Source organism: Acanthopagrus latus, chromosome 8, assembly GCF_904848185.1.
Source record: "Acanthopagrus latus isolate v.2019 chromosome 8, fAcaLat1.1, whole genome shotgun sequence".
NCBI classification, from domain to species: Eukaryota; Metazoa; Chordata; class Actinopteri; order Spariformes; family Sparidae; genus Acanthopagrus; species Acanthopagrus latus.
In genome coordinates, this window is record NC_051046.1 from 24,207,858 (window position 1) to 24,220,482 (window position 12,625).

At 42.9% G+C, this 12,625-nt stretch overlaps 1 protein-coding gene across 1 annotated transcript in view; it reads right to left on the minus strand.

Annotated features, from left to right (window-relative positions):
- Positions 1–208: 208 nt before the first annotated feature.
- znf423 (zinc finger protein 423) overlaps positions 209–12,625 on the minus strand; it is a 144,510-nt gene continuing 132,093 nt past the window's right edge. Inside the window, exon 21 of the mRNA XM_037107494.1 lies at positions 209–1,185. Within this exon, the coding sequence (XP_036963389.1) occupies positions 1,156–1,185 (30 nt within the window). The 3' untranslated portion in view covers positions 209–1,155. The remainder of the gene's footprint in view (positions 1,186–12,625) is intronic.

Sequence of the window (12,625 nt, forward strand, 5' to 3'; positions counted from 1 at the left end):
TGCTCTTCCCTTTAAAATGTGAACTGAACTTGTGAATGTTCAGTCTTGATTTTGACCATCACTTGGAGCTCTGAATGAGCCTCAAGAGGATTTTGAGGATTATTGCTGTTGAATATAACAGATGTGTAATAATGCAGATGTTATGGCACTTCATTATATACAAGCTCACAGATTCACATCTTTTGAACAAATTCACATCACACAGAAATTCTTTATTTGTCATTTATTTATTTGTTTTATCTTTTTTTGTCTGTACTAGATTATTGCAATCTGGTTAATTCACATTTAAAAAGCAGTCATTGACCAGACGCACTGAAATCGATGATATTCATTTTTACAATAACCATTATAGGCCCCATAGAGACTGGAAAACCCAATCCAAAAAAAGAAACATCTGTATGTTTTTCTGCACTTTATTTTGTTTGATGTCTTTTTTCATAGTAATTACAAAAAGGAAAAAATATATAACAATAATCATAAAAAGGAGAGTTGGGGGGAGAAAAAAAACTCAGGAATATTACGACTCGCAAACAAACAATCACAACACAGCACAAGTACCTACTTACGGCGAGAAATGAAAGGTACAAAAATGAAAATCAAGAAAATAAGCGCATATGGCAGAAAAAGAAAAATCAAAGAAATTGGCACCTATGAAGTTAAATACAATAAGCAACTGAGGGGACGAGAAAGTGAAGCTTTTTTACTACAGTCTATTTAAAAAATCCCAAAACAAAGGGTGTTTTCTTGCTTTTTTTTCTTTTCTATTTGTTAAAAAAAATAAAATGCCTGACCTGGGGGAGTGATGGGTGGGAGGAGAGGGAAGGAGGAGGGAAGGGGGGAGAAGCTGGCGGGGACGTTGGCAGGGACAATAAAAAATACTGCACGTACAATACCTTTTTTCACTCCTCTCTTTCCTTCATCTAGCTCTTACCGTTTCTCTCACCCACTTTTTCCTTTCTTTATTTAATAGCATATCCCATTAATATTCCTTTCCCCCGCTGCTCCTAATAGCCGCGCCCAGTGGCGCGATCGTTAGAGTTTTACATGTGAGTAGCAAATGACACTTTGATTGGCTGTGATGTGGAGATGGGAGTCCCCTGCCGGCTCCGGGTCGGGGGCCCCGGCTGAGCCGAGAGATCCTGCCGGGCCTCGGTCTCACTGCGCGTGCTGACTCAGTGTGTGGTTCTGCAGGGAGAGAGGGAGAGGGAAAGATAGAGAGAAAAAGTGAGAACACATGATGAGAGAAATAATGGGCTACGTGAGCATAGTGCTTTCCACTTGCACCCCCACCCAATAAAAGAACAGAAGAGTACAGAAACACAACTGCCTCCCACAGTACAGACAGCAAGGCCTCCTCGCTTTATACATAGTCTGATGAAAGGAGAGGAAGAACAAGAGAAGAGAATAGAAAGATGGGAGACAAAACACGAGGAGCAGACAAGACAACCACAATGTTAACTACTAGGTGCAGTACTGCACACACTAAACACTTTGAGGGTAAGGAAAACATATTTGGCCTTTTGCGTGTTGTTATTTATGACATGAATCATACATACATGTACACATGTTGGAGCAAATTTGAACATTTTACATCTAACAATGCATTTTAGCACAGAGATGAAATGCCTATGTTATACGTGTGAGATTCATGCACATATTTCTGGCAACATTTTGGCACACACTGGTCATCCAGTAAAAGCACAACCTGGTTTTAGTCGGAGCCAAATATGACGGATCATAAAGTATTTGTTCTGTTATTGTTGTATTCCTTAGCTGTGGGAATCCAGAGCCTCGATTTGTTTATTCAGATCTGTGAAACCCTTGTGTCTTTTGATATTGTGATTAATATTTTACAGAGACCGTCTCCATACCTCGGAGACGCCTACACTCACATCTCTCCAAAGGCATGAGTGCACTACACATCAATACATAATCACAATGTATAAAAAAAACACCTTTTTTTCAGAATTAAAATTCACAGCAGCAGTGAGAGCACAAAGGGAGACGGATGCAGCGATCTCTAGGTAAAAACTAGAGAGGAGGAAGTGAGATCCAGAGACGGATTTGTATGCGTAAATGGCGGAGGTGGGCACACAGGAAAAGCATACAGTACACTGGGCATGCACACTGTGTTGCGCACACACACACACACACACACACACACACACACACAGGCCATTAATAACATGTTGAACTTTTGGAGTGGGAAATGTTTTCTTCAGCACACATGATCTTGCACACACACACACACACACACACACACACACACACACACACACACACACACACACACACACACACACACACACACACACACACACACACACAAACAGGCACACACACTTGTACAATCAGTCCTTGCTGGCTGTTCCATATCAGCTGCAAAGGGGAACTGAACTCATGATAATCTGTACTTGCTGGTTTGGAACTCAGCAGGCATCACATCCAAAGCTGTGGGGATACAGTGTCTATGTGTGCGTGTGCGTGTGGAAGATGGAGAGATGATTGGAAAGATTTCTCTGGGAATTTGTGTGTGTGTGTATGAGAGAAATTTCCACTCGGATGTTTTCCTCTCTCCTCATTTTCCCCAGACTGTACAGCTCTCTCTCTCTCTCTCTCTCTCTCTCTCTCTCTCTCTCTCTCTCACACACAGACACACACACACATTCCCCCTGAAACCTCTCCCTATCATCCTTGCTACTTCTTCGCACACACACACTCACTTATAGACACACAACACACACACAATTCCCAGTGAGATCTTCCCAATCAACGCCCCCCCAACCCTTCCCCTTCACTAAAAGCAGCTTTCTCAGATTAATCTCTCTCTCTCGCTCTCTCTTGCTCTCTCATAGATAGACCCCACTACAGAAAGAAGAAGAAAAAAAAGGACAAAAAAGAACAGCGGATGGGAGAATGAAAAAAAACAACAACAACCAAAAAAAAAAAAAGAAAAAGACGAGGAGGGGATTGGGGGAAGAACAGAAGAGATGGAATGGTGGATGGGGACAGAAATGTGAAGGATTATATGTGGTTTGGGGTTGATAAACACTTATTTGTCATTCTATGGGCCTTATCTTGCTGTGCATGTTTTGTTGAGCCCCTTGGTGTGCAAGTATGTGTGTGTTTGTGTGTGTGAGAGAGAGAGCGCATGTATGCTGTAGGACTGTGTATGAGAGTGTCTGTCACTCGGCTTTAGAGGCCAAGCTAGCCTGTCCGGGGGAAAGCAAAGGGTTTTAATGTCTCTCTCACACACACCCACACACAAACACACTGGCTCAGACAAATGGGTGAGCAAATAACGAACGGGACAGTGAAAAATAAGTCTGTCTGTTTCTGTATGTTGGTGTGTGTTTGTGTGGAGGCCTCTCCAGTGAGGAAGCAGATCTCTTTGGGAGCCACTGACCCCATTATGATAGAAAAACCCTAGTCTCCCTCTGTTTTTCTCTCTTTCTTTCTGTCTGCTGCCCCTCACTCCATCGCTTCCTCTTATCCTCTCCACTCAATCGGCAAGCTAACTGGTTGCATTTCCTCTCGTCGCCAGAAGAGGTCAGGCTCATTCCTCTTTATGTGAGGAGAGGAGAGGAGAGGAATTTGCCTCCTACATGACCTCATATATGACCTCTAAGAGGGAGGTCATTAGAAATGTGAATGGAGAGAAAAGCAGAAGAAAAGCACAAAAGCTAAGTTGTAAACAGACTGCAGGAAGGAAAAAGGGAAGTAGGGAAGAAGAAGGGAAGAGAGAGAGTGTGTGTCTGTGTGTGTTTTCCCTCAGGTTCTTTGGGTCCTGCTGCTGCTGTATTGATTTGTAGACAGAGTGAGGGATAGAGAAGGAAGGACAGAGGAAGAGGAGGGAGGGTTAGAGGGAGGGAGGCTGCGGTCACTCCCTGGAGAAGCTTGTGGCGCTGCAGCGGACTGCTGGAAATAGCCCAAAGGAGAAGAGAGGGGAGAGAGGGAGAGAGATGAGAGAAGGATGTAATGGACGGGTGGATGACAGCCTGCCATGCTACACAAATCATATGACACACTGAGACACAAACACACACTTCCCAGTTACTTCTCTTCATTTACGTTGTTGTTGGGAGCTTGTTATTGATTATGCAGCAGTGCAATCGATCAGAGGCCTGTGTGTGTGGGTGTGTGTGTATGTGTGTGTGTCACAGTGTGACATCTGCTCTACAGAAGACTAATTGATATATTCTACAGGAAAAAAAATGTATGACAGAGGCAGGAGAAGGAGACTGTTCAGTGTTTACTGTGGTCCTCAGCCGGAGATGAGTGTGGGCAGTTCTCAGACAAAGTTGCCTTTTATCAATCTCTGCTGATGTCTCACAATAAAAGCCTTCCAGTAAAAGACAGGAATATTTTGTTAAAACTTCTGGAAATCTTTAAATGTGGAACAGACAAGGCAAATGTGCAGCATAAATAGAAACAGGAAGGCTTCTTATGAGTGAAAATGAAAATTGTGACGCAAAAAAACAAACATTCCCAGTTCTCATTAATCACTTTGCAATTGTAATATCTGTTTAAAAAATAATCACAAAACAATTTTATTTTTTACATTTAATATTGTTAAATATTATATATAATATTGTATAATTTTACATTTAACCCTGTGTATGCAGACAGTGTTACAGCATAGATGACACAGGTTAGTTTGAATATGAGGCAGCTGCCTTTTGATTGTCGTTATTATGCCATTCTTATTTATTAGTTCTTTACTGTCAGACAGGAACAGCCTCAGTCAGCTCCATACGGATTTTGTTCGGTAAAGCCCACTTCCTGGATGACTTGAACTGGAATGAAAATGAACAACAACCCTTGTCCGACTTTATTTTACTATGTTTCCACTGTTCTTTTCACAACAGAGGGTGTGTGTGCAGTAGTGAGAACAGCCCATCTTCCAGGCCAGGCCAGACCAGTCAATACAGAGGCCTGTCATTGTTTTTCCTAAACTGCTTAGAGAGAGCGAGGCTAAAGCCTGCAGAGCCCTGGGCCCAGGGGAAATATGGCCCTGTCGCATTACCCACGCACAAACTGCCAGACACACACACACGCACACATTCACTGACGTGCACTTGCAACTAAGAGCACATGCATGCACAGACAATCACACAATGGCAAGAAAAGATGCAATGAAAACACAATAGCACACACACACACACACACAGTCTCATGGCCTAGGGGAGAGGGGTAGGACAGAGGAAACCAAGAGATAGAGATAGGAGAAAATCTAATCTGCCTTGTCCTGCTCCACTCTGCTATCTACTGCATTACACACAACATATGAGTGTGTGTGTGTGTGTGTGTGTGTTTGTGTGTGTGTGTGTGTGTGTGTGTGTGTGATGAGTGGACAAGCATTGCTGTCACCTTTAATATGCATGCAAATGTTATGCCTGGTGAGTTTCCACTATATAGCAGAAACATGTACAGTAGCTGTGTGGTTGCATTTGCCACCTGGCCTGAACTTAAAATGTCAGATTGAAAACTTTCTCACAGTTACTTGAACACACAAACACACACACACACAAACACACACACACACACACACTGATCTGTGATGATAACAACTACACCTTGAGAACTAGGTGCCAAGTCTCTAATAGACACAGGAAGAGGAAGCACTGCTTGGAACAATGCCGTGTGTGTGTGTGTGTGTGTGTGTGTGTGTGTGTGTGTGCTACCTACATGTATCAGCGAGCGTCTGTCAGTACATGAATTTGTGTCAAATGTGTGTGTGTGTGGGGGTAATTGGAGGCAGTCCAAATGCTGTGTGTGTATGTGTGTGTGTGTGTGCCCCATCTCCACTGCTGTTTTTAACACCAAATGAAAAATCACCTTAGTCGCCTTGTGGTCTTCTTTGGGTTCAGTGTATTTATAGCTCAGAGTTGACACTCTTCCAACAGAGTGAGCGTGTGTATGTCTGTGTCTATGTCCGTGTGTGCGTTTGTGTGTGTGTGTATGTGTGTCTGGGACTAGCAGATGGGCTGTCTTAGCCCTCTTCCTCTGCTCCCTGGCTTGTCTTTAGCCCCACCCGTCCAGGACAGGATGCTGCCTCGGGAGCAGATCGAAAATAAACGCACCCCCTGCCCTTAACATCCCGCCGACACGTATTCCCTGCTCCCCTCCTACGCCTCCATTTCTCTCTGTCTGTCTCTGTCCCTGTATCTCCTCATCACCCCTCGGTCTCTCTTCCGCCTTTTGTAAACCCATCTCTATACATGACATTTAAATCATCTGTCCAAAACGTCCTTTATCCCCTTTGTTTTCCAGCTGACCCCCACTTCTCTCCTCTGCCATCCCACCCAGGGTGACCTCTCTGACCATGTCCTGTTTCGAGTACTCCCTCCCTTTCTTTCTCCTAGGGGACTTCCCCTCGCCTGTTGCTTCTCGCCCATACAGCCAGGTTTGGACCAGTAAACACAACCCAAAATACACTCACAGCATGAAGGGTGCGCACACACACACACGCAATCACACAGAATGGCAAAAGGCAAACACGCATGGATCTAAACCAGATTCACAGCAAAGGTGAGGGCTCCCTGCTGGAAGCTGTTACACAAAATAGGAAGTGACTTCACCTCCGACACAAACAACCGATCACTCCTGAGTACAACAACACTCGTTTGAGTCATGGCATTGGAAAGAAAAATCTGGGCATGTTAAAAAATACAAAATAATTCTCTTTCTCTCACACACACACAAACACACACACAGACTACTCTCAGGGCCGAGGGTCCTTGTAGACTGTGAAGCTGAGTGCCAGATGAGGACTGGAGCCTGCAGACATGGGTGACAAGACAGACAAACACAAGCATCCAAAAGCACACTTGTACATTCAGTGTCCTGCCAGTATGCGTGCAGGGAAGAAGGAAAACAAACACACACACACACACACAGAATGGCAGGCAGACATAAATGAAAAATGTGTTTAAAGGTTACAGATATATAAATAAATGCACAGACATGATCCGTCCAACACATGAGCTCACGATTCAGCCGAGCGTGTTGGCTTTCCGTGTCACTATCATATTACTGCACACGCCCAAACCCCATGACTCCCTAGGGGGCCCGCTTTTGTTTTATTATCATGCACCCTAAACTGGCAGGAATGCAGAACGAAAATCAGAGAGAGCACGGACATAAAGATAGATGAGTGAAAGAGACAAAGTGAGTTGTGTTGATACATGAAGGGAGGGAGGAAGGGTAAGTGTGAGGACACATTACAGTATGTGTACACAGGAGAATATTTATATTTGTCATTCAGTTTATTAGAATCTTCAGTGTAGTACAACAAATAAGACACATTTTTCTTAGATGGTCCTCTAATCTCTGATTTAAAAGGCCTCTGAAATAAGTGAAGAACGACTTTTTTTTAAATTTAACTTTGTCAAAATCCCATTCATGTTAATAAAGCTCAGACAACTAGTTAAGTCATCACTTAGCTGATGGAAAACTAATCGGCAAGTACTTTGATTATCAAATGATTCTTTATATTGTCTTTGTAAATATTAAGTTGTTTCCTTCCTATTGTATGATAGTCAACTTTTTCATTTACGTGCATGTTTACATCCACCTGGACTAGAAGTATATTCTAACATTTCACAAACAAATGATAAAACGTTGAGCAAATGTATTTGCAATAAAATATTTACAGTTCTATACATATGCACTTTTTGAAGATGGATTTGCATGTTGACATTTTGTTCATTTTGAGGGATCACACGCCTCAAAACCTATTAAGTCACTGGGAGATAACCCTCAGTAACCCACCAGTTTCTATCTATTTGTTTGCTCCTGTCACATTTTAACTCAGTATAACACAGTTATAATTCCATATAAAATAATCTAAAAAAGAAAATCACATTTTCTATATAATGTATTGTGTGATATTGTTCAAATATCCCTATTTTCAGCTGCAAATTAGTTATTTTCCTGACTGAAGTGTTTGTCCTACATGGTTTGTACAAGGACTGTCAGAAATCCGATATGTCTCTTTGTGTCTATTATAAATTATGTCAATTTGTTGATATCTGCATGCCTTTCAAACCTGCCACCAGTTTTGGTGTTCTGAGGGTTAACAAGTATAACATACAATAAGCCCATTCTTACAATTTGCTCTATTTCTAATGAGATGCTTCAAATGAAACAAAGCCCCAGAGCAAGAATGCTAAAAATCTGACTGATTAAACTAAAAAAACTGAGACAAGGATAGGATAGAAGTATTATTTTACATAGCCAAACAAAAAAGTGATATGCATTTGATGTGAGATGTGGTGTGTTTGTGTGTGCTGCGCTCATATCGGTATGAGTGTATTTTGGCAGGGCTGATAGAACACTACGCCATGCAGCGTCTGTCCTGTTCTGTGACACATCTCCTCTGTTCACCTGTCACACACGCACACACACACACAGACCAAATGACAGGAACATGGTCCAAGCTGTTAGGAACCCTCCAGGTGCTGGCTCACATAGTGCAATTCCTTTATATCTGTCCCCAATTCTGTTTCTCTCTGTCTGTCTCTTTATCTCACTCTGTCTGTCTTTGTCTCTCTGCATCAGCCTATTTGTTCCTCCGCTTTACATCAAAGCAACAAGTTTCTTCTTTGGACTCATTTGTTTCTCTGCCTCCCCCCTCACAGAGACCCACTGAGTATTGTTTTTTATCATTTTCAGGTGGTAAGTTCCTAAAGGCATGAATGCAAACACGCACGTGGACACATGCATATAAATATTGTATTTTCTTTCTTCTTACCAAGTCCAGCATGAGGAGACTACGCGTTGCATTCACAGTGTGGGCCAATGAACACTGAAAAATTTCTAACAGTGTTAAGAGCCACAGAAACCATTTGTATGCAATTTTTCCTCAGGTGGTCAGAGGGGTAAAAAAAAGTCTGCAATGACTAAAGACAGTTAGGTCCAACAGCAGAATTACCTTTTGCATCTCACGAAACACGTTGATTTGTTTCTTTTGCTCTGCAGAATCTTTTAACCTTTGCTTCCAAAATTCAGTTTTTCTCTGCTGTGTAAGCATTACTTTCACAAATACTTGAAATCTTAGTAATTGTTGTATCAGTTAAAGCTGACTGGCTTACAGTCTCTGTCTCACTATCCTCTCTTTTGTTTTGAATCTCTTTTTGTTGCTGTCTCTCCTTCCCCTGCTGCAAATAACTTCAAGTCCGGGGATTCAGGGAGGCAAGAGTATGTGTATGTGTAAGTGTGTGTGTGTGTATGTGTCCCAGGTCCCCATTCTAATAACAGAGAGTCTCCCAGTGAGTGGTGGGGCAGCTGAGTGTGCTCCCCTGGAACGCCACAGGGATCTACGGATCAAATTTATACGCACACGCACATACACACACAGCGCCATGGGAGACATGGATCATAGAGTACACACTATGACTTGACACAACACTCACAACTAACTGAAACACCCAGACAATAGTGAACACACACACACACACACACACACACACACACACACACACACACACAAATAAATCCTATTGCCAGTTCAACCACATCCACACCTTTCCATAATTCAGTTAGAGGGAGACAGTGAGGCTCTTAGATTCAGACAAAGACAAAGACAACATTATTCACAGACAGACTACTAAATACAGCTAGTTTCTCACACATGCGCGCGCACGCACACACGTTATTCATTACTTTAGCTGTGGGGGGAACATTTTAAATATTTCTTTCAGTTTCCAGGTGTGGACAACATTCAGTAACTGCTTCATACTGACTGCACAGAAATGAATAACATGTTACTGATATAATTGCTTGTTGCCGGGGACCAGTCTCACAATGTTTAAAAGTTTAAGGGAGTACTATGTAGTTTTAGGCAAGACATTCTAACTAGCATAGAAAGATCTTTACTGATTGAACTTTACTGATAATATTAGGAATCTGATGTTGAACGGCTTCTCCAAACCTTTCAGTGTAAATTGTAAATCTAAGTTAGACTTAGTTTGTACATGATACTGTATATGTCTGACTTTCTGTCTGGCTAGATTTCTCCACTCTTCTCTATATGTCTGTTGCTTTATTTACTGGTTTTCCATCTCTCTGTCTACCCCTCCATCCATCCATCCATCCATCCATCCATGTGTGTAAACTATGTTCTTTTAATTGTGTCTATGAGGGAACAGATCCTTATTGTGTGCAAGCACAACTCTCAAATATTCAACACCGCCGGGGCAAGAGGAAAGGAGGAAGATGCAAACAAATGAAAGGAACCCCCGCATCCATCCATCCACACATGCATCCATTTATTCATCTGACCAGCAATCCACCCATCTAGTAGTGTTTAAATATTTAGTAGTGCTAAAGGAAATTGTGTAGCACAAGACGCAAAGGTAGAAAAAAGGGAGTGATTGGGGAGGAGTGTAAGAGTGATGGATCCAACAAGGGATATGAGGAAGCATTGAGGGCAGATGCAGCAGTATAGCACCCACTAGAGGCTTGAAGAGAATGTGAGAATCAAGATGCCTGTCAGGGAATGTTTGACGGGAGAGAGTTGGAGCTGCCATAGAGCTCCAGGACGGTTTCAAACTAGATACGCTTTTAGAGGAGGGAAACACAGTCTCCAAAGACAACAAAACAGTACATGTTGTAATTTTGTATGAATGTCAATGTTGCTGAAAAACTGACATTATAAAAACAATAAGTAAACTGTTGTGCTAAATGCTACAGAAAAGAAAGAAACTAAAACAGAGAGACTGAGGAAAGTCTTATGTGAAGTCTGGGAGTAAAGGCAGAGAGAGATCCAGAAGGACCTCACTGATCAGGGCCACAGCATTTCTTATTTACACACACACACATACACACACATATACACACACAACTTGCAGACACACACCAAAACATCTCTTATTTACCAGCTTACGTCTGCACTATTTATGGGGCACTGGGGAGAGGCACAGAAGAGAGGAAGAGAGGAGAGGGGCTAAAATATGCATAGGGGCTGGTTCTTCTGGGACAGAGGGGGGGAGTCGGAGAAAGGGAGGAAGACAGTGTAAGAGGTGGGAGAGAGACGGGAAGAGAGAGAGTGAAATTTGTGGTCTGCATGTGTAAGGGATGGATAGAGAGATGAAAGCCAGTGATTGAAAAAAGTAAAAGTCTTTGTATTTAGAGAGAAGGAAAGCATGCAGTCAGGAGGGAGAGAGGATGATGCAGAGACGTGTCTATGCGGCAGTGACCCTTGGGTCTGTGTGAGGGAGAGGAAGAGGGAGTGAGCCGGACATCATATGGCCCCTCCGAGGGGTTGAAAGAGGCCAAAGCCTTTTCTAGCTGGCCAACCAGCCTTCTTCATCCATCCGTACCTCATTAAAACACACACAAATTACCCTATTCCACTTCTCTGGCAGACGCACGCATGCCCAAAGACACAAAGACACACACACACACACACACACACACACACACACACACACACACACGATAACAGCTAGCAGTGACATTAACCTCCACGGTTGTAGCTCTCCATCTCCCCCGGTCAGCCTTTCTGTCTAGCCCACTTAGAGAGCCCTCCCATGGGGCGATGGAGCTGTGGCAGGTCGGGCTCGGGCTGCAAGTTTTTACACACACACACGCACACCCACGCACACCCACACACACACACACACACACACACACACACACACACCCACACCCACACACACACACACACACACACCCACACCCACACACACACACATACACAGACACACTTGGGCCAGGACCAAAGAGTAACAAGATGGATATAGCCACAGCACAGCAGCCAAAGAGAAAGAAGTGCAAGGAGCTGAGGGAGGGGAAAAAAGTTGCACTGAGCTCAACTTGAGAGTGAAACTCATCTGAACTCAGCTCAGTTTACTGTATACTGTCAAGACAAGCTTTGTGTTTTGAGTCAAGTCAAGCTATCTAAACTTCTTCCCTGCAGATATCCCACTCAGATTTTATAATCAGCTTGATATGAGATAGAATGAGACTTAGCCAGTAGTATGAAGAAAACCAAGCAAGATCTTTGAGATCCAAACACTGATCTATCCATTAATTTTTATAGTTCCACAATTCATCAGTCTATAAAAGTGTTGGGACGTGGTCAGACAACAGCAGAGGTGTCATCTAGGATGGAGTAGAAGATGAAATAGGGGTGAGGGTGTTTTTGTGTGAGCATGCAGCGGTGTGTGGAGGTGAGTGGGAGTGTGTGAGGTGTGAGTGGTGCCTGTGTGTGGACATTAACCGACAGGGTCCAGCAGTCACCCTGCTGTTAAATGGACTGGCCGGCCATATGCCCACCACCTCCGGCCCTTCATCACTGCCACTTTGTGTGTATATGTGCACGTGCGTGTGTGTGGTGGCTGCTGCAGACCTTAGTAAATGTACATAATCTCTGGTAGAATTGAAACTTAAATAGGATTAGAACTATGCAATAATCGAATACAGCTCTTGTTATGGAGTAAACACCTTTTGCCAATAACAACCAGTGATGGAATGTAACTAAGTACATTTACTTAAGTATTATACAATTTTTAGGTATTTATACTTTAATTGTGTATTTTCATTTTGGGATATGTTATACTTCCACTCAACTATGATTTTTGAGGCTAACATTGGCCTATTTACTCCACTAGATTTGTTT